General features: G+C 42.2%; 1 protein-coding gene across 1 annotated transcript; it reads right to left on the reverse strand.

Moving 5' to 3' along the window:
- Positions 1-3038: 3038 nt before the first annotated feature.
- BUB1 (BUB1 mitotic checkpoint serine/threonine kinase) lies at positions 3039-21522 on the reverse strand (the record flags this gene model as incomplete). Its single annotated transcript, XM_084283388.1, has 25 exons — positions 3039-3234; positions 3652-3758; positions 4028-4205; positions 4298-4455; positions 4607-4768; positions 6119-6234; positions 6938-7078; positions 7322-7515; positions 8547-8625; positions 9195-9375; positions 10011-10083; positions 10463-10553; positions 11506-11598; positions 12596-12733; positions 14349-14401; positions 15297-15631; positions 15979-16139; positions 17022-17212; positions 17336-17385; positions 18815-18921; positions 20024-20064; positions 20652-20848; positions 21102-21246; positions 21328-21387; positions 21503-21522. The coding sequence occupies 25 exons, from the start codon at positions 21520-21522 to the stop codon at positions 3039-3041; spliced, it is 3267 nt and encodes a 1088-aa protein (XP_084139514.1).
- Between the last annotated feature and the right edge of the window lie 366 nt (positions 21523-21888).

Below are 21888 nucleotides of genomic sequence, written 5' to 3' on the forward strand. Positions count from 1 at the left end.
AGGCCTATGAAAAACAAACTCCACATCCCCGGTTGTGGCAAGGCTCAGCTCGCAAGCTGAATGCCCCTGCCCTTTCCCAGCACCCAGCCAGCGTGCTGGACAGCCCGGGTTTATTTTACCCATCCAACTACAGGGTGTTCCTCAAGTTTAACAGCTTGGGCAGAATGTCTGACACAACAAAATACCTCTGCAGCACAGTGAGACCAGGGAGATTCATGAAAGTCTGTTGTTTGTCTCCCTCCTGTGGATAGATGCACAAATAAAATAATGCCCCCACTGTACCTGGGGCTGTGTGCAGCTCATCCCTGCAGCTCTGGGGGGACTTTGGTTCCCAGCCAGTTCTCACAGAGGTGCTGGGGATGTCAGGGCTAGAACTGGGTGAGCGCCCAAGCTGAGCTCCTTCCCACATCACACATGTGGCTGGAAGGTCCCAGTCCCAGGGGAAAGGATCATGCTTTTAGAATACAGACACAGCCCTGAGAGCAGCGTGGGGCAGCTGTACTTCGGCGCTTCTGCTGGAGAAAGGTCCCCATAAAATGGCAACTCGGGGAAGAAGCAGGAACAGGCTACTTACAGGTGAGACTTAGGAAAACAACACTGAATCTGAGCAAAGTCAGCCATCACGAACCAGATCAGCCCCTTCTTTTAAGGTTGGAGGCTCTCAAGCGATATAAACGTTTTTCCTGCCATTTTTGCATGCAAAATACAGAACGGCTCCCATCTACCCAAAACCTTTAAAACAGCCTACACGCTGCTGATAAATCATTTTTACCCTCTAGGTAGCAAAGTCAGACTGACATCGTCTGAACACTGGCATTTTGGGGCACTGTGCATGTGCTGCACGCTAATTTCCCTGGGGCGGGCATGTAGGACTGCTGGCTCTCATCTTTCCCACAAGCCATCGTTATGAATCACTCCAGATCCTGCAGCTCCCAGTTACAGCTCATTTCATCCTCGGCACAGGAGCAAGGCCCTTAGGAAGAGAAGTGCCGCACTGATGGGAACCTCCAAGCAGTCCCTGCTTCTCAACAGTCAAATGCACACCGTGAGCGATCCATTACTCACAGCTGGTACAGCATTAATGTGAAGTGGCACCAGCACACGAGGAACACAGTCAGTGTGTACTCCTCAAGATCAATCAGCAGCCACAGAGGCTTGGAGGCAGGCAGTAATAAGCTGCGGTGTGCTTTTTGGGCAAGCGGCCAAAGGCGCACCTGCTGCACGCAGCCATAGCTCCCGGCACGCGCCCTTGCGAGCCCCAGGACAGGGCAGCCAGGGAGATTTCACCAGCACGTGGGAGCCCTGGGAGAGGGGAGTGAAGGCAGGTCAGAGCACTTCAGCATGCGAGTGCAGGTGGAAAGCCCTTAAGAGTGATCAGAGCTGTGGCTCTGTGAAAAGGTCACAGATGTTTCAGCAGCAAGGCTCAGCTGAGCAGCGTAAAGGATGCAGAAATGAAGTCACTCCACAGCAAGAGGAGCCTGAGAGGAACCATCCCTCCACACAAGCATGAGCCATAGATCATTCCTGCCTTCCTGGTGCCTGTAGATCATGTCCTGCCCCAGCTGTTCCCAGAGTCCTTTTAAATGTTCAGCCCCAAGAATGAATAGCTTGAACAATTTTTACTTTGAAGAAATGCAAAGGCAGAGAAAGCCTCCCCTATGAGATTTGCTTGATATGAACAAATGCAGATACAGTGCTCCAAATACTCCAAATAAGCTTTTTTTTTTTTTGAAGTTCCTGTGATTTGGGGCAAAGCTAAGCTAGTTTGACACTTTGTATTTGACAAGGTATCTATGAAGCCAAGCTAACCTCACACAAACTCAAGTGAGCGCGTTGCTTCAGCAGTAACCATGCAATGCACTGCTATATTTATTGGCTGCTGTAATTAAGAAATGTGTAGAAATATATTAGAGGAAAAAAAAGAGAATAAAGGGTACTTGTAAAAGGAATGCTTTTCTGGAGTTTTCCAGAGCAAGCTGCCAGCTACCACAACATAACATTTTGCCACAGTAAGGGAAAACAAAACCTCACAATGACCAGAAAACAACCATTTCAGTTCCAGCAGGGAGACATTTGTCTCTTGGTTTTGCCTATGTCTCTAATAATTTTTCGTGGCTGGTCAGAAGCAAATTTAACAAAAGTAACAAGTGTGACTTAAGTTCTATCTAATCTAAATCTCATCTGCTAACCTCAGTTTCTTTCAACCTAGAAGTTCCTGAGAGAAAGAGTAGAGCATAAGAGTTGTGAATGTATGAGCCACAAACCTCAAAGAATTGCAGTAACAGCACTCTCGAGTGCTGCTGCTCATCCGCACACATCTCGTCACCGACTCCAAAGAGCGTTCCCTCCTATTCATTAGTTATTAGCAGATGGCTTCAGTGGCTTTTCTAAGAGAACAAGGACTTGTCCTCCTTACACCTACCATCCAGGGGTTTTTCCAGGAAGTCAACCAAGTTAAACGAGTTCACCCTCCTGCAGCCTTTAGAGTAGGCTATTTCACTTCCAATTGCTGTTTTCACTTCTAGAAGAGATTCTGGAATCTTCCGTGATGGTAGGATCCCAGTTTGGAATTACATTCACGTTTCCAACAACTTGCTCCTCCCAGAAGGCTCTGTTCATCATTCTTCATATTGGGGAAAACGCATCCTGAACACCTCCATACACTTTCCATTTAAGAAAGTCAGCCTGCCCTTCACCTGACTGGACTAAATCCTCTACACAGTGGGGGCTGCAAGCATCATCTGCACAACCTTTTTCACCAGCTGTTTTCCCCGCTGCTCAAAACGCACTACATATTATTACAACTACAGTCAGTCTCTAGCATGCCTGTGCCTCCCACACTGAAACTACACAAGTTCAATTAACACTTAGTTTCCATGCAGTAAGATTTCTGTGCAACTTCTTTCATGAAACCACAGAAAGATGAAAGTTACCATTCCTGAAGCTAACCCAAGAATGTTTATTGTTAAAACAAGGTATTACAAAAAGATTTCGCATGCAGGATGTTCCAATTCTCAATACCTTTGCAAGCTAAATGCTTATTTTCGTGACCGTTTGTGCTCTATGAGCAACACAACGAGTCTGTTCCGAAGGAACTTTATTTCCTTTGCATATGACTTGCAAAATAAGTCCTTCAGCCTTTTGCGTAGAACTCCTAATGAAGGCAGACTATGGCAGTTTGGTATGTTTAGCATGCTGTCAAAGAACTCTTTCCACACTTCAGCATTGGCAAGCCTGGAAGGAACAACCAAAAAAAGCATCAAAAAAAAGGTTTAACTGTTAAAGTACTGTTTCCTGTATTTACCCGTTCCCACCCCATCTACAGGTTGGAGCAACTGCAGACCATCACGTAACAGAACAGTTTCCGTTGTGGCATGCTGCTTAGTAAACCAGAGGGATTTTTTCTCCTTCCAGGCAGCAAGAAGCCAAGGATGCAATGCAATTCACCACGTCCACTGCCAAAAGGCTTCCTGTACTTTAGTCAGTAAAAGCAGTTCTGTGAGGCAGTTCCTGTGCACCAAACCTGTGTTTTTCGAGCACTGAGAGGTAAAGGCAAACAATGCCAAAAGCTGTGACAGAAACTACTATCAGGTTTGAGGTTAATGATATATCTTCCTACAGATGGGAATTTTAAAAAGACTTGACACCAACCTTCTGAAGGAACCTTCAGGCTTCCAGACACCATTTTCATTCTTCACTTGCATGTAGGTACCAAAGAGCATGCAGTAGACTGTTGCTGCTATGCCGAAGTAGTCTGTCTAAAAGTATACGCAAGTTCCATATTAAAAATGCATACCTGAACCACAAGAAATTTGCAAAAAAAAAAACTAAAACTCAGAACAAAAAAGAAACCCAAAAGCCACAATCCTTGGAGCCAACAGAGCAAGCTCCGTAAGTGCTCCCCTGGAGCACTGAGCTAGATCTACAGCACCAGTGCAGAAGTCTAATATTTCTGTAATTCATCTACTCATATGCTTAATGCACGCATTAAGCTCCAAACGTTCAGGCTGTCTCCACAACCTCATACCTGGTAGTTCCACGGTTTCTGTGTCAGCATTTCAATACACTGGAACCCTGATGTTTCACACCTTGCAGTAAACGCAGTTCCTTCAGGAAATAATTTCATATCTATACTCTGTCCCAAGTCAATGAGCGTCAAACCATGAGAGAGGCCATCTATGTCACATGTATCATTATCCAGAAACCTTCAACCAAGATGAGAAGCAGCAATTCGATAAGCATCAGACTATAATACCATGATATGCTGACATCACATGTAGCAAAGTGAAATACTTGCCTTTCTCCAAGCAGGAAGTTATCAGGTTTAATGTCACCATGGATTATTTTGCAGGTATGGAGCTCTTCTACCATATAAAGTATTTTTACAGCGAAATAGATTACAAGCGCTTGAGGCATAACCTTTTCAGGAATTTTTTTGTAAATGTTTATGGCATTCTGTGTACAAAACAAAGATTGGGAAGAACCATCAGCTACACAAAAATACAGCTCAATATGGATCACATATCCATGTTGGTAAGTACAGACTGTGTTCATAATGAAGTTCCATAAAGTGAAGAGACTCAGGGCACAAGTTGAGTACACTTACCAGCAATGTTCCATAGTTGTAGAGCTCACCAACTAAAATGCTTCCATTTTGGAAAAAATGAGCAGAATAAAAGTGGATGTAAAGATGGCGTATACTTGGATCGAGTCTTTCTACGAGTTGGGTTGCTATGTAGAACTCCCAAGGATTGGAAGGCTTCTGGACCTGTAACCAAAAACGTGATGTACTAGGTATATCTGTTAATTTTTTTTTTTATATAACCAGTAAATTAAAAAAAAAAAAAAAACAGTTCTCAGCTTTTTTCTTAAACTTCAGACTCAAGTTCCTAAACACTTCTTTTTGATCAAATAAAATAATTACATCTCAAGTAGTTAACCTCAGGTCAATCCACTCAACAAATAATCCTCTTGAATCACTACTTCAATTACATGCCACAACTCCATTGTGGCTTATACACTCTTTAATGCTATTCAAATGTTAGCCTTTTGCAACATTGATGTTTTAGCCTCCTGCTGCCAACGTATGCTTTAAGTGAAGGTTTGGTTTATAATGAGTTCCAAAGAGAAGAGCCTTTCTGATTCGTCTCCCTAACACTAAATGCCTGATGTTCAAAAAGAAACTTCTTAAACATTACATTTAGCTACCAGAAAACTTCCAGTTAAGGTATTATAATAAAAATATTTATTTGTTGGAAGATTGAAACAATGCAGAGGAGATCCACAAAAAGATTCCAAAGGTAGGAAAAACAGATTTGAAGGGGGTAGGGTATCAACCCAATCACACAGCCACATTTCAGCCAGGTTGTATTAAGTGCATGTGGGCTTTCAGCCAGCAGTAGATGCAGGGCTGCATGATCAAGTATAACCCTCTTGGGCTAAACTGACCATGCAGTTGCACAGACCTTTATTTTGGCAGTAGTTCTGATGAAAGCACATCCTATCATCTGTTGCTCATTCCTGCACTGAAGCAGGCTGCAGAAGGGGAGAGCAGGGAGAGAGCTGCTCAATCTACAACCTCCATCTAGACAAGCTCACTTGTTAAGAAAACTGCACCCTAGAGGCATCACCCAGAGTATAAAACAGCCAGCAGCCACCAAACAGGCTGGCTGCACAAAGCACAAAAATGCTTGTGGAAAGCCAGCACGCATGCATCTGGAAGCAAGCATCCCTTTCACTGTGACCTAATAGAAAGAGCAGTTTTATCATTAATTCATACACAATTTAGTTTGCTGTGAACTAAAAGCATTTCACACAAATAGATCCATTTGCTCAGCTGAGAAAGATGCCCTAAAGACTAAGAATTATAGCCAGGCTACCTATGACTATGCTATATAAAGAAGATCACGAGGAAGTTCAGGCAGGTGAATAAAAAGCTTCCCATGTAGAATGCGTTGGACATTACAGCACACAAACGGAACAAGGCTTTGAGGATATTCCAATATGTTTTATTACATATTTGTAAATAAATCTCAGCAAAATCCATCCAGGGAGGTGTCAGATTCCTGTAAAATTCCAGAATTTTCCAGCAGAACTATTCTGAATCAACACTACTTACCTTGAATGTTACTTTCTGATTGTTTCTAGGGTTACTGGCATCCAGAATAGAAGCCTGATAGACTTGAGCAAATGCTCCTTCTCCAACCAAGCAGTCCACGTGGAATGAGCTAGAACCTTTATGAGGTGGAAAAAAAAAAAAAAGTTAACACCACAAAGCCCTGCTTGCAAACTTCGCAGATGAGACTTTAATACTTGGAGGAGGGGGACGGATTGGGGGGTTGGAAGCACCAGCCATAATCAACTTGTTGCTTTAACCCTAGTGCTAGTCTTTCTCTACTCGCTCTTCTTGCTAGGCATGCTTTCAATAAAAGAGAGCTTGCAATCCCTGAAGAGAACAAGAGTGCTACGAAGTGCCATACACTAAAATCAGTGTTTCTATTTTAGTTCAACTCCCTGGAAGTGATCAAATTCTAAAGTGCACTCCTTAAAAAGTAAACACTAATGTTTAAGTCATAGAAGTGTGTTGCAATTATTGTCATACGGATTTTGTTGACAGAGGACTGTTGCTGTTCTATACGAAGTGTACAGAACATCAGTTCTATACTATATACTATACCAGTGCATATGTCACAAATTACCAGGAAAGGAAAACTAGGAAAAGTATCTTTGTTCCTTCCTCAGAATACCTAATCAAAAATGGTTAGGTTCCGATTTCAAAGAGCAAACGAAAAGGTCTAATTTCGTATTTGAGGTTTAGATAACCTGGAAGCTATTTGGATATATGCATAAGTAAACTGGATTAGAAAAAATACTTCAGGAGTTCCCAGAAAAACCTGCAACAAGTGCTTCAAAATGAAACATATCAAGTAGCTCTTACCCAAGGGGAGTTCAGTCTTCAGTTTGATGGTTGGAAGAGCAGATTTCCATTCAAAATAGTTGTCATAGGTATTGAGTGGTTTAGGAAGCTCTGATAAGAATTTGCAAATCAATTCCGTATCCCATGGATTCTCAACAAGGACTTCATAGAAAGAACAATATTTAAGAATAAGAAATAAAGAAAAAGTGTCATTTGAAAGAAGCAGCACACACACTTATATTTGAAGGAGTATAATTGATTCACACTTGTCCTCCCTCCTATCTTGTACATAGCAGTGATCTCCTTGCAGGACCCACAAGACACTTGACTTATTACAGTGACCACCCGCACACTGGAACAAAGCACTGCTCCAGTCTCAAACTTCAGAGAAGAAAACCATAGTACCTGAAGTTCTACCAGTCCTGGCGGTCCTGTCCTGCTCAGTTCCAGACAGCTTGTCATAGGAATTCTTGTCCACCCCAACAGATGAATATTCAGCTCTACTAGTGGCAGTCTGCTCACGTAATTTGTGAGAAGCAGCGGTAGCAGTAACATTTCCTAGAGGTTCTCCTTGTTCTGCAATGTGTTCAAGAGCAGGGCTACATGTTTAAAACAAAATAATATTAATTGACAGAACTGCCACGGCATTTTGATATCTTCAATAAGCCACAAGTACGTCACACATCCATGCTTGCAACCTTTGCCATAACCTTAAGAACTCTGGGCGTGGTTCAATAATGGCCTGCATACGCCATCTACATCTTTTACTTCAAGCAGCAATTAAATCTGTTAAAGGACAACAGAGCCTAGCAGACTTATCAGCATTTCATATTTGCTCATGATTATTAAAGAGTAAACGCATAAAGTAATGCCTGCAGACTTTTCTGACAAAACCTACTGTAGAACATCTTGGCACTCTAGATCAAAGCTACCTCACACCTAGCAGCTCAGCAGAACTGCTCTAGCCTCTATATCCATATATACTGAGCAATACATCCCGTGACAGGAAGCACGCTGGCAGAATCAACAAGGTGACCTTTGCCTTCAAAGGCACATCATATGTTCTCTTCTTGACCATCTCTATGAAATCATTCAACACGTGTTCTCACACTTGAGTGAGAGATGTACGTTACAGAAAAGGTACTGCTGAGCCTCCCAAGAAAACTATTACACAAGGTTCTATGGGAAGGTCAAGTTAACTCCATTAACTGTAGAAGTTCAAATACTGCAAGTCAAGCATTTTCCAAATGTCTGTTTCACCCACATGCCTTGCAAACACTGCTTCCCCAAACGCAGCAGTAGTGCTACCAACTAGCAGTTATTGCCGCCCCCCAGGGGCAAAAAGAGACTTAAAAGAATCAGTACAATTGTTCGAGCACTTGATACTCATACAGTGTGACAAAAAATTAAATCATTAGAGCTTTTTCAGGGACATAATCACCACGCCCAGGTTCATGCAACTTCAGAGTGACTGTTTACTAGTGTACATCTTAGCAATTTTATTCAAATATGTTAGCTCTAGATTGCTTGGAAAACTTGCACCAAGAGCAGCACAGCAGAGCTGCCTATGCTGGCATAAATTTGCATTGCAACCTGAAATCTTGAAAATCTCAGCAAGTCAACGCTATACCTTAGCTTCTTAGTTTTTGCCTGTTTGTGCAGTTCTTCAGAAGACTCCAAATCCATTTGCAGCATGTCATCCCTGGGAGCTGAACAAAGGGAGCAGCAACAATAGCACATGCTTATTTTCCCAAAAGACAAGCACATTCAGAGTATTATTACCAACACAAGAAGGGTAGAGTCACACTGCAGATGTGGAAATTGCCAAGGTATCACAAGAGCAAGCATCAAACAAGCTTATTTTAAAACATACAAGAAAAGACAATAGCTTGATTTCTTCAGGGAAGAGTATTCCAAGACTGAAAGAGGGATAGACAAGCATAATGGTCCTCACTGAAGAGGATGATGCCTGGACTTCAGTCAATTGAACTCTGAGAACTCTGCAATAGCTTAGAACAGCCATTTGACAGCACAGCCAAAGGCTCCCCTGTCCCTTGCCACCTTTTCTTCTTCATCCCCAGTTAAAGTAATTCTTGGAAAATTTAAGTGCTGGGTCTGCCCATGCTCCCAGAAGCTGTTCTGCAATGAATTTGCATTCAGAAGTTGCAGCAGCACAGCCTACGCTGTATTTGGCAAGGCCTGCAAGGTAAGTAGGGTATAGAAATAGTTACACGGCACTGAATTAGATGCTCTGAACCTGAAGTATTCGTTATATTACCTTTGTCCTCGAAAGCTTGTCGTGAAGGTGCTGACAGGTAATTAAATGGTGTTGATACAAGCTGGGCAGCTCGTGCAAAGTCTCTTGTGTTGTTTGGACTGGCAGCTAATGTTTTATTACTACATGGTACATTCCACACCGTATAATCATCCCTCAAGAACTCTGGTGTCCCTGTTTCTTCCTGGACAGAAAAATAAACATGCAGATTTACGTTAAGCCATCAAAACTGTCCTGTCAGACCTACACTGTAACATACTAGCAGCCTCCAGTCTCAGTAATGCAGAGTCTGAATATGTCAACTTATGTTATTAGAAAAATAAAGGAAAGTCAACATAGCCTAAATCACAGGCTTATATAGTTTTGTGTCAGGCTTGCGTGTTGGCAATAATCAGTTCCACAGCAAAATGTTAGACATCAAAAAATTGTCATAGGAGAATCTGAAGAAGCTTCTCACTTGCATCCAAGCAGCCTGAAGTTTCATGCATCTCCTTGGCTATGAAAATTGTCAGGTGGTTAGCACAACTTCAGGCATTTCTCATTCCCTCTCCCTGTTGTTCCTTCCCTACAGAGATGCCAAATCTACACCTCAACTGCAGTCAGATCTGTTCTATGAATAGAGGTCTCCACTATTAAGCTCCTAGAATTTTTATGAAAATTAACAAGTGAAAAAGCTCATCCTGCTATCAGTGAACAGAAAGGGGTAGCTAGGCTTTAACAAAATATCATTTGTAGGATTGTTGAGGGACTAGGACAACAGAAACATAACTACCTAACCCGTCATCAAGGCTAATTCTTGCAATAAGATCAAACACTCACTTCTGTACAGTCAGTCAAGGGACGTTGTCCAAAAGTTCTGGGCTCTTCTGACTTCTTTTTACGCTGTGGGATTCTGACAAAACAGGTAGCTTAGAATAACTTTTCCCCAGAAACCTTCCAAGGCAGACTGATCGTAACAAAGATTTGATGCTTTTATTTATTTAAAGAAAACCATTTGTGGATACTAACAGAAGTTGCAGTAGCTCAAGAAACAAGCTATCCTCAGTTGTCCAGAAAATTAAGCATCTTAAGCACACTGTCCAAACAGGAAAGTTGCGCAATTCTACAGAGAAGCAGCTACAGCTTTCTCATGCCACTTCCCCACAGCTGCTACTGATTTTATTCAAGCCAATCCTCATACTGCAAATACAGTCATAGCAAAATTATATGGAATAGAATCAATCCTATATGTAATTCTCAATAAACAGCTCTGTTGCTTTTTTTCTCCTTACCTGCTGTTCTCTTTTTCATTCTCATCTTCAAAGATAGAAAACATAGGCACGACAGGGGCAGCAACATTAACCTTCAAGGTTCCATCAGGCTCTTAAAATAAGAGATCACTGATCGTCACACCGTGGAGATTATATTAAGTCACATTTTTCCCCTAACCAAGCAGCTGAGGGGCTTGAAGTTGTACCTTCTCTTTTAGGATACTGCACAATTATTTTTGGTCAGGCACAGACATGCTATAGCGAGGCACCCCTTAGAAGTAAAGATGCTTGTTTTAAGGAAGGTCAGTGGCTTGATAATAGGTTAGTTTTGGCACACATGGACTTGAAATAGATATAACTTATTTTCTTGTAAAGACTGGATAGAAACTTTAAAAAAAGAAAAAAAAGAAACTGAAGCAGATAAACAAGGTAAACATGCAAGTGCTTAAAGCCAGAGTAAGAGATGCAGTCATGGCTATATCCAGGAGCATCCTCAGAACTACCACTCAACTGGTCTTTCTCATAAAGGCTTGGAAATGGAGAAGATTTTTCCATCTCAGAAAACCAAGAATGGCCAGGAATACAGAAGCTTCCTTGGCTGCATCTGACCTGCTGTGAAATATCCTTGAGCTCACTATCATAAGCCACTACCTAGCTTTCAGAGAGACTTAACTGTTACTGATAAGCTGGCTATTCAGAGACTAACACCTAGCTTGCAAAATGGCTTAGAAACAAAGCTTTATTCATATGAAGAATCAGCTGTGCACTTTTCAAAGTCAGGTTTTAAATACCACAGACGTGTCTACAGAGAAGCAACATTTAATGATGACGTTAATAGGCTGCTAGCATTAAAGTACTTCTGCCTGTCTTAGACTGTGCATCAACATTTAGAACTTGTCAATAAATCAAATGCACTACCAGGTTAAGAAATTGCTTCTTCACTTTACACTGACTCACACAACTACTTGCTTCAAAATTATGGGGAACAGTGGTAGGAGTATGCAAGAAACATAGGAGTGAAATAAAGGACATAGGACTAAAAAAAAAAAAAAAAAAGTACATACCCCTTTTTCTACAAAAGACCTCAAGTTGCTCCTCACTTTCTTCAAGAGATAGTTCAGGTGAGAAGGGTGTTTGAAACACATCCATTAGAAATCCTAGAAATAGAAAAGAAAAATACGTGAATGCCACCTAATAAAGTTTATCCGTTCTGTAATAGTTGAATTGAATGATTCTTATGATTTATCAAATGCCAGTGAACTATTATTCCTTACTCTTGCATTTAAACACTCCAGATAACTGAGCAGGAAGATTAGACTTAACCAATGCATATCTGCTGGTGCCATGAATTTTTCTCCCTAAAAAACCCTCACACTCTCAAAGATGAGATTTTGGGTTCTTCTAAAGGAGAAAGTTCTTTTATTTTTTAAGAGATTTGGATAACTAATGCATACCACAAGCTTTTTGGTTTTTCTTTTTACAGATTTACATTCAGCAGTAGCTGTTTGCTACGTAGTAGTAGTTAACAGGCTTACTACCAAAACAGAAGAACATGGCAGAAGCACACAAAAGGAACAGAGTAACTTCTGGGTACTATCACTCTACATCTGATATCAGAAAAAAGTCACAGTTTCCATTGTGGGATTTTGAAAAAATCAGCATTTAGAATTGATAACGCTCATCCTATAAAACAAAAAACTTTTGCATAAGGCACCCTGGTTTGAACTCTGAGGGAAGCTCGATGTCAGCAAGAGTCAAGTTATTAACTTCCTATCATTCTTCCACATTAGCCTGTTGAAAGTCATCATCTCAGAAACAAGAGTCACCAACAGTACAGACAAATTCAGCTGAACATGCTGCCCAAAGCCTAGCAGGTGTATAACCAGTGACTTGTTCAGAATTTGACAACACGTGGCTGCTGGGATGTTACTAAGGCTGCTATTTCTTGAGCAGAGTTTTACTGCCCCTGTCTTGGAAGAAGATGTTGGGTCACCAAGTCGACTGCAGAAGAGTACCAGTACCATTAATTTTATTTTCCTCTAGGTGTGAATGCCTATAGCTACATAGCCCCATTTTATATTCAGTTCCACTAAAAGTTACCAGGCAAGACCCCATTAATTCCAGTGAAACTAGCGTGTTATTCCAGATGCCTACCCAATGCTTCTTTGGTATGAACTGTAGGTGAAGGTTGCACTTTGAATGGCGTTGCCTGTGTTGCTCCTCCAAGGGAGGTATTTGGTGTAGCTTGAGAAGCATTTCCAGAAGCAAAGGAAGAATTTCCAACTCTAGATGCTAGAAAAGAAAACAGCGAGATCATTTCTAAACTAGACTGGGATTGTTTATCAACATTTCAGTAGCCAGCAAAATGTTAGCAAGAGAGGTAAATAAGAGGAGTAGCAGAACGACAACCCAGAATTTCGGGAGAGCAGAATTTAGCTTGTTCAGTGATCTGCTTGTTCCCAAGGGAGACTGTCCCGAAGGGCAGAATGGACCTTGGACAGCTGGGTGGTCTTTGAGGATGCTCTCAGTTCACAGGAACAATCCGTTCTGACACAGTTAAGCAGGAAGGAAGCCAGTGAAGACAAAGGACTCCTGACCGAGCTCAAACTAAAAAGGAATTGCACAGAAAGTGGAAACAGGGACCAGCTACATGGAAAGGATACCGAGACGTTGCCCAAGCATGCAAGGATGGAGTCAGGAAAGTCAAAAAGCTTAACTAGGGCTGGAACTAGTGAGAGATGTGGCAACAACCATTTCTTGTACAAAAAAAAAAAAAAAAAAAAAAAAAAAAAAAACACATTAAAAATAAGGAAACTGAACCCACTGCTCAGTAGGGTAAGGGACCTAGCAAAAGGTGACATGGAAAAGGATGTTTTGCCCACATTCTTACTCTAAGGTCTGCCCCCAAGTCCCTGAAGGTTCTGACAGAAACTAGGGGAAGGAAGCATTATGTCAGAGACCTCAAGAGTTCCCAGCCAGCCAAGGTTAATTTACACAGTGAAGTATAAACAGCCTGTAAGTGCTAAGAGTTTAAAACTGAAAGTAATTAGTGGATCTTATAGTCTGTTTCCCTTTGTATTATGGGTCACTGTTTCAGCCAGGTTACTGCTGTATTAAGTTTCAGCATTTTAGTCTCATTTCTCTGACACATCACCTCTTTAGGAAGAGGAAACATGCTCCCAGTAACCTGAGGAAAATCCCCTCCCAAGGGCAAATCATTTAGCCACTCAGAAGGGTCATCTTCCCTGGAAAGCAGAGGCCCACTAAAACCAGTATCTACTGGTGGCAACTGTGCCCAGCCACTGATGACTGAAAATGCAGTCAGTAAGAGTCAACTAGCAAAGTATTAAAACTCACACAAATTCCTTTGAAGTTAAAAACATAATATTTCATCTTGGTCATCTAAATGCAGAACTGTAAGTAGTAACGGAAGCTCAAGAAGTCATACAATTCACTTTCTGCTCCTACATCATATGTATCCCACATAATTTCACATATACATCCAACACACTTCATTACATTTTTCCAGAAGATCCAGAATTCCTACTACAGATTAGATAGGTAATCTCACTTTAAAAGCAAAATTTATAGGTTGTTTTTACAATTAACTATTGAAATTCTTTCCCAAATTAAGTGTTAATTGTAGTTACCAGAAAAAATTATGTCTTATTCATAATGGGAATGGAAATGCAAATACTGAAATAGTGCCGTCCCACACATTTGGTGTGAGACTTCAGCCATCAGGTAGAACTACATGATAAAGTCCTGTACACATTTATGTTGAATATTCAAGAACTTTCAAGTAAGATGGTCTAGGTCTACCAAAACTGAAAAGCTATGTGCTATTCAACTCCAGCCAGTGAAGTCATACAAGCTGCATTGGTCTTGTCAAGAATTAGTTTATTACCTTCCTTCACGTCCACACAAGTAGCTAGTCCAGTGGATCTCTTTTTAGAGTGCCTTCAAATGAAAAATTAAAAACCATTAGAGCTTGAAATAAATACCTTTCTTCTAAATTAAATTATTTTTAAAAAGTTCAGCTTCAGTTCAGGACTTAATAATAATGCATTTTAAGCAGTACAGGGTCCTTTCCCAGCTTAGAACAAAGGAAACATTTAGAAAGGACAACCAGGGATCCTGCTTTTTCCACACAAAGGACACATAAATGAAGTCAAAGAACTTTTCAGAAAATTATTGTATCTCCCCCAGGCCCTCCAAGTTTCTCACACAGTTGCCAATAGAAACAAAACCCAAAAGGCAGAGTCCTTTAAAAAAGATAAAACACGGGCATTAAATATTCTTGGATAGTTTGTCTCCCTTATATAAGTGAATGACAACTGCTTCTGCTTCACCTTACCTTGTCGGTCAAACCTACTCAGACATGCCTGTTTTGTTGCCAACCTAGGTTTCTGTCTCCCCTCTCCACCCCCCCCCCCCAAATTGTTTCATGCATTATATCTGTCACACAAGCCCAAGTGCAAAAGATAAATAAAAGCACTTTCTTTTCCAGAGACATTTGCAGCCAAGTTGTAACATCTGGTATCTGCATGAACTAAGCACATTCTGTTGTTTATTTCAGGCATGCCAGGGACACAAACGCTGAATAATCACTTTGGTTATGCAATGAATTTGTTCGTAGTTATTACAACTAAAACATGGGGTGAAAAGAATTAGAGACTGAAGTAAGGATCATAAGTTATAAGAGTTTGATCTACGTCTAAATATTGGTTTCCACAGGCCACTTCAGATTTTTTCAGAAGAGTAAAAACCCTTTCTTCAAGTTAGTTTTCAGGTAAAGCGTAACTACAGAAGACTGCACAATTTGTAGAACAAGAATCAAACTGTTTATACGTACTGTTCTCCAGTGATCCAATTAAGAGTCGAGTCAGGACGCGCCTGCTCTTGAGCTGGAGCACCATTGAATGGAGAGTGTAACAAACTCTTCTGGACTTCTCCAAGCTCTTGCTGAGTTTTGATTGTGTCCTTCTTGTATGTTGCTTCCAACAACAAGGAAGATTTCATCTGGTGGCCAACTGGGTTCACGGACTTCAGTGTAAGAGCATTTGATGACAAAGTGCTTGACTGAAGCTGGTCTGGCACCAGCCCTTGGAGGGTTTGCAGACCTGAGCTTTGACAAGATGCCATCCATTTCTGCTGCAGAGCTGCGCTAGGTGCTACATGTGAATATACCTTCAGAGATGAAAAATATTGTTTTACCCTCAAAAACCCACACACGTATAAACATTGCCATTTGCCCTTTTATTTTGCATAACTAGAATAGCTTATCATGCTTAAGAGAACTTTCACATGCAACTAAAACTAGATCACAGAGAAGCAAAACCAATCTTTGAGGTTTCACAATTAAAAGTGTTTCATCATGTATTTAAGGTTATGGCAGGTATCTATACTAGTCAGATATTGCAACCTCGACTTCCAGATTTGGTTAACACACTGCTTGGGTTACCATTTAAAGCGCAGCTAAATTTTATGCAGCAAGTTCAAGAGGACTGCCCCTATTTATCATAGCCCATACTCACCGACGGCTTATTTTGTTCAGCTAACGTTGTAGATGCTGGTTCCAGTCTGGTTTCCTCCAAACTTTTGGTGAGCTGAGTGAGCTGTTCCAGCTTCTGCTGCAGGGCTTGCAGTTCAAGGACAGCTGATTCTTTTCTTTTGATAGAATCCCTCTCTTCTTCTTCTAATGAAGAAATGTCGATATTAAGTAAACCAGATATTAAATCAAACAATGAAAAGGGACAGCTACACAACGCTATCTCAACACTAGCCTGGACACCAGCAGCAGCCCTAATGCTTCTAAAGGAGTTCACAGGCCAGGATACCTCTCTTACACTTAGAGTGCCAGCCTCAGTGCTCCTACTGCAAGCATACTCATGCCTCCCATCTTCAGCACAAAAGAACGCTAAGCTCTGAAAAATTCTATCAAAGCAACCCTTTGGTAACATCTAAGTGGAGATGGAGCCTGCTGTCCCTGAAGGGAGAGCTGTGTTTGCTGGGAATTATCATACATAACTACTGCAATAAAAAAAAATCCACCCAAACACTAGTTTTAAATATGCATTTAGAAACACAATGGTAAGAATACTCTGGATTCTGATTACAGACTACAGAGAGGAACAAAGATATTCTTTATCTTGAATTATAGGTATCAGCTGGTAAGCACAGAGCCACAGATACAACTCACATCAGGGTAACTAGTACTGCTAAGAGCTGTCTGTACTTGCCTGCAATTTCCTCAGAAGGAACTTCTCAAGAAAATCTAGGCTTCAAAAGACAAAACCAAAAGGATGAGCTTAAAATCTAAATGTCAGCATCGTGACAGTTTTGGAATTAAGTCCTTGAAGGGTTTGAAGACAACTTGACACCGTTACACGTCAGTCATTTGGCCTGTTTACTAGTGTTTCCTAGCTTACCACAGCCTGTTTTTGTACAGGGATGATAATCTGGCCTTTGAGAAAGTTTTCAGGCTTCAACAGAGCTTGAAAAGACATGAATATAGACAGGTGCTACTTTTCCAAGAACATGAGAATGGTTTTGAAATAGTTAGGTAGAAGAAGAATACCGCGTTCTTTCTGTCTTCTGAGGCGCTCGTATTTCATGAAGTATCGCTTGGCTCTGAGCTCCTCAAATGAAAGTTCAGAGCCTTCACATATGAGCAGGTTTTTATTATACATTGCAACCTGCTCACATTCAACAGCAGCAGACGATGACTTCGGAAGAACTTCAGATTTGGAGAGGTATGTCACATACTTTCTGTGAGGAAAAATAAAAAAGTTTTGTTCAAGTTTGTTGGATTTGTTCTGGGGAACATGTTATTTTTTTTCCCAAAAGTGAGGCCCCCTCCCCTCTTTTTTTTTTTTTTTTTTTTAAACTTACACTTCTCGTTCACCAGAAGAGCAGGACTGAGTACCAGCACAATCAGGACCCTAAAGTTGTGGGGTAGGGAGAAAGCATTATATTTAGCCATCCATTTTGACAGGACTAGCAATCTGGAAGTCCATAATATTTAATTTGGATCAAAGAGATGACAATTCTGATCTGTTTGTTCTTGCTATGCTCATGGTCTGGAGAAATATACAAGTGATCACAGCCCGAGAAAGCTCATCCTGAAGAATTAACTGTCTAAGAGTCTGCTGTTATCACTGAAAATTTTTGGAAAATGAACAAGATCCCAGAGAATCCAGACACAAGGATATACTTCTGGAAACTGCAGTCCTCAGAAGGATTCTGGGACGAGTTGAACAGGCATTTTCTAGTCCCCAAAAAACAGGACTGTAATTTCTAGATCACGTGGGTTTGTAAAGAACAGACTGGATGGCCTCCTCTGATTTCTTTCTTTGACAAGCTATCCAATTTCAGGGGTATGGAGGCAGGCAAGAGGTCTAAGCAGCTTTAATCATTCATGACACCTTTTAGTACTTGCAGGCAATACCAAACTGAAAGAGTCACAAGCACTTTAGAAAATGGGACAAAGTTGAGAAAGCTGACATATTTCCTACCCACAGTTTTTCAGTCTTAAATTTCACACCCCCCCCCATTCATCTTTCATCTTATTCTGTCACAAGAACTGCAAAGAAATTTAACTAGCTCCACCAAACCTCAGAACTACAGTGCTGCATTCTGGTACTTATCTAAGATGGGTTAGAATTAACATGGTTTCTTTTTTGGTTTTATTGTGGGGAAGAGGATGGAGGAAGAAGACTCCAGAGTGACACAATTCTGAAAAGTTAACTAAAATTTCTACAAGGCATGAAAAGAACCTCAGCTGGAACTTGCTACACACTGACGTGGCAGAGTGCTCTATTGACATTCCTCCACAGAGGGGCTCAGGAGCCATGAGAGTGTCATCTCCTAGTAATTTCCCATCATCAGACTGATTTCTACGCAAAGCCACCATCTCACTAAGGACCATTTGGGAAGTTTCCCTTCTTCCTCTGGCATTATCTTTCATTTATTCTTCAATAGCATATAAAAGTAGTAGCATGGAAATTCAGTGTGGGCGATATTCAATCACAACAGACAAAATACCATTTATAGTACTATCCCTGCAAAGAACACTAACTAGCTGGATGCATTAACTAGCTGGATGCTAGTTAATGCATCCAGCTAGTTAGTGTTCCCTGCCTGGAATACTGGAAATGCGTGGAGTAACTAACAACTGTGACCCCATACTTGTGAAACTATTTCTACAAAGATGGGTTCTAGGCTCTAAGCATCACATCAGCAACATTTCTTAGATGTGGAAGATACTGTTAGAATATATTAATGTTTTTATTCAGTCAAGCTCTTTAATCCAAAACTTATGCAAGGGTCCCACAATCTCCCCCATACTAATTCATTTCTCAAGTCTGTTACCTGATTATTGCAAGTATATGCTGGATCATTAAGATTCGCAACACCTTTTCGAGGAGACATTTGATTTACAGCCTGTGAAGTTTGAAGTGGTTTTATAACAGCAGCACCTGGGACAGATTACACAGGCTTGCATTAACAAGTAGAAATCTTTTTTCTGATGTATGAATTTTTACTTACAACTTTAAGCATTTGAAAAATTTATACTTTGTTTTGAATACACTTAAGAATCTTTAATACAACCAGGAAAATGGTAAAAAAACAGTTTCTACAGGAACCCTATTACATTTTGTAATCATTCAACTAGCTCTGGAACTTAACAAAAGCTCTCAGTTGCATCCTCTACAGTGCATATTATTATTTCTTTATGTTGAGGGATTTTTTGAAACAGCAAAAATCCCATGGCTTGCTGCAGCTGAGCAAACCAAGCTACCAGGGCAACTATGAGAAGTTCCCATGACAGTGTTCCCACATCGTCCAATTGAGGAATTTAGAAGAATATTGTTACCAGCCTCTGGCTTCAAGGACAAGGTCTATGTGACTGCTAATCACAAGGGGGTTGTTTTCTTGTAGTTGTTTGTCCGAGTGCTTTTGACCAATAATCTTGTGTGAGACACTATCCACCCCTGTTAAGTTCACTATAAAGTTAGGCTATTCGGGCAATAAAACGGAGCATGATCTGACCATACTGGTGTCTGTCGTGCTTTCGGCCATGCTTCCTGCAACATCTTTACACTCAGAGAAGACACCGCTATCATTTGCGGTATCAATGATAGATGACCCAGCTACCATTTATGCGTGGTAAGGAGCACGAGCTCTTCAAACTTAATTTTAAGTTTTGCTATTAAAATATTATCGCTCTAAACAATTAATTCCCTAATTTTAGAGCTGTTACTCACATTCTTTATTTTGATTGTTCACACTCCTAATTATAGGAATATATAGGAATATTCTCATATTGAAATTACAACATCTCAGCCTTCAGCTGCTTTACTGAAACAAATCTCTGCTGGACGTTTTAACACCATAGCTAGAATAGAATCAATACAGCAGGTCCCCTAAATAGAGCACTATTAATCCCACCTAGACATCAGAAGGGCTAAGAGAAAGGAAGCACGAACAGCTTCCTTCACAGTGACAAAATCCACTGATCAAGGGAAAAGATTCATCCAATTGAGGTACAGTTCACAGGCAGATGATCTGTAGCCTCACCTTGCAGAGGAGGATTCTGAGGATCGTAATTCTGCAGCCAGCTAAATTGCAAGAAACATCAGTTATTATCATTAAGTCACCTGTCCCCCACCCACCCCCAGAAGCCTTTGATTTCCTTGTACAGTCCTTGTGCCTAGAAATCAAACACTAAGATGCTCACATAACTTACAGGACATATTACTGAACGTATCCTAGTAGTTTTACATTCTGAAAAGCAAAACAACTCCGCAATAGGTGGCAAGAGATGAAAATCTTGTTTATCATCAGCTGAGTGAATATAGCTCACGATAAGCAATTAACAAAGCTCACACTCAATAAATCCAAGATATGCTTTAATTTGGATCTATTTAACAGAAAATAGACAAGAAACAGATCAACCAGTTTCAGGATTTTCTTCCGTGACTCTACTTCACTTAAGGCACTGTGGTACAGGCTTTGTCAGTACACCCTTTAAAAAAGGCAACGCATACTGAACAGCAAAGAAGAACCATCCTTAAGCTTATACCCACCTTTCACAAAAATAATCATTGGTGTATATACGCTCTGTGCTATAGCAAAGATAGACAAGAAAAAAAACAGCCGAACGCTATCTAAATAGCTCTGTAAGTAAAAGATGCATCAGAATTACCAGTACAGCTGTTCCAAGTTCTCTCGTGGTTGTGCCTGGTTTTGAAATCCCTTTTGAAGGACAGCTATTGCACAGCGCACGTTGCCCTCATTTACCAGCTGCTGAGCCCAAGCAATATAGAAGGCAGAGGCATTTGCACCGACTCCCTGTCCATGCAGGTAGTCAAAGTACTCACACGGAGAGGTGATGAACTCTGCCTGCGCGAGACAAAAACACACAACCCGTAGGCACTTCCAAGAGCATCCAAGGAAGTTACAGGAGTAAGAGAACAGGAACAATTTCTTACTTTCCACGTTAAGAAAGATTTATTTATTTATTTATTTTTTAAAGATGGAAACAGCTGGTAGATGTTTCTCATGAGCTAAGCGGCTTCACGAGAAAGCTTTTAGAAAGGAACGCGCTTGCCCTTCCCCTTCGCAGGGGGGGTTGAGCGCCGCCGCCCGCACCTACCAGCTTCAGGCAGTAGCCGACGAACCTGGGGTCCCGGCGGTACCTCCCCTCCGGCAGGAACTCCGCCACCAGCCGCTCCAGCAGCCCGGGCAGCCTCGCTCGCCGCTCCGGGGCGGGCAGGCAGCCCTCCAGCCACCGCGCGTACCTGCGGGGGGACGGCCGGGGCCGCGTCAGGCACCGCCAAACGCCTCAGCCCGGCCCGGCCCGGCCCGCCCCGCGCACCCACCTGTCCCACGGCTCCAGCGGGTCGCTGCCGACATAGCTCCGGAGCTGGGCCTCCAGGCTCCTGCGGGGCGGCACGTTAGGGGATGGGGGGGGACCGGGAGCACCCCCAGGCCCCCCCCAGCCCCCTCAGGCCGCCCCCAGCCCCCCTCAGCCGCCCCCCGGCGCCGTGCCCTCACCACCGCCCGCCCTCCTCCATGGCGCCGCCACAGCCCCAACCGCCGCTGATTCAAACCCCGCGCGCCGCCTCCCCATTGGCCGCCCCCCGCCACCAATCGCCGAGCGGCCCCTCTCGCCACGCCCACCCCCCAGGCCACGCCCCGTCCCCGTGGCGCCGGCGGGAAGCGCCCCCCGCCCCGCCCCGCCCCGCGCCCCCCATTGAGTGGCGGCAGGGAGCCAGGGCCGGGCACGAGACCGAGCGGCGTTTAATGAGCGCTGCTTAATGAGCCTGCGCCGCTCATTAAGCCACACATCAGACACACACACACAGACCAGGGCTGCAAGACACGGTTCCGGTTATAAGATTCAGCTATTCCATAACACTGACACCGCGCTCCCGCGGGCA

This window comes from Netta rufina (genome assembly GCF_964035555.1).
Source record: "Netta rufina genome assembly, chromosome: 3".
NCBI lineage: Eukaryota > Metazoa > Chordata > Aves > Anseriformes > Anatidae > Netta > Netta rufina.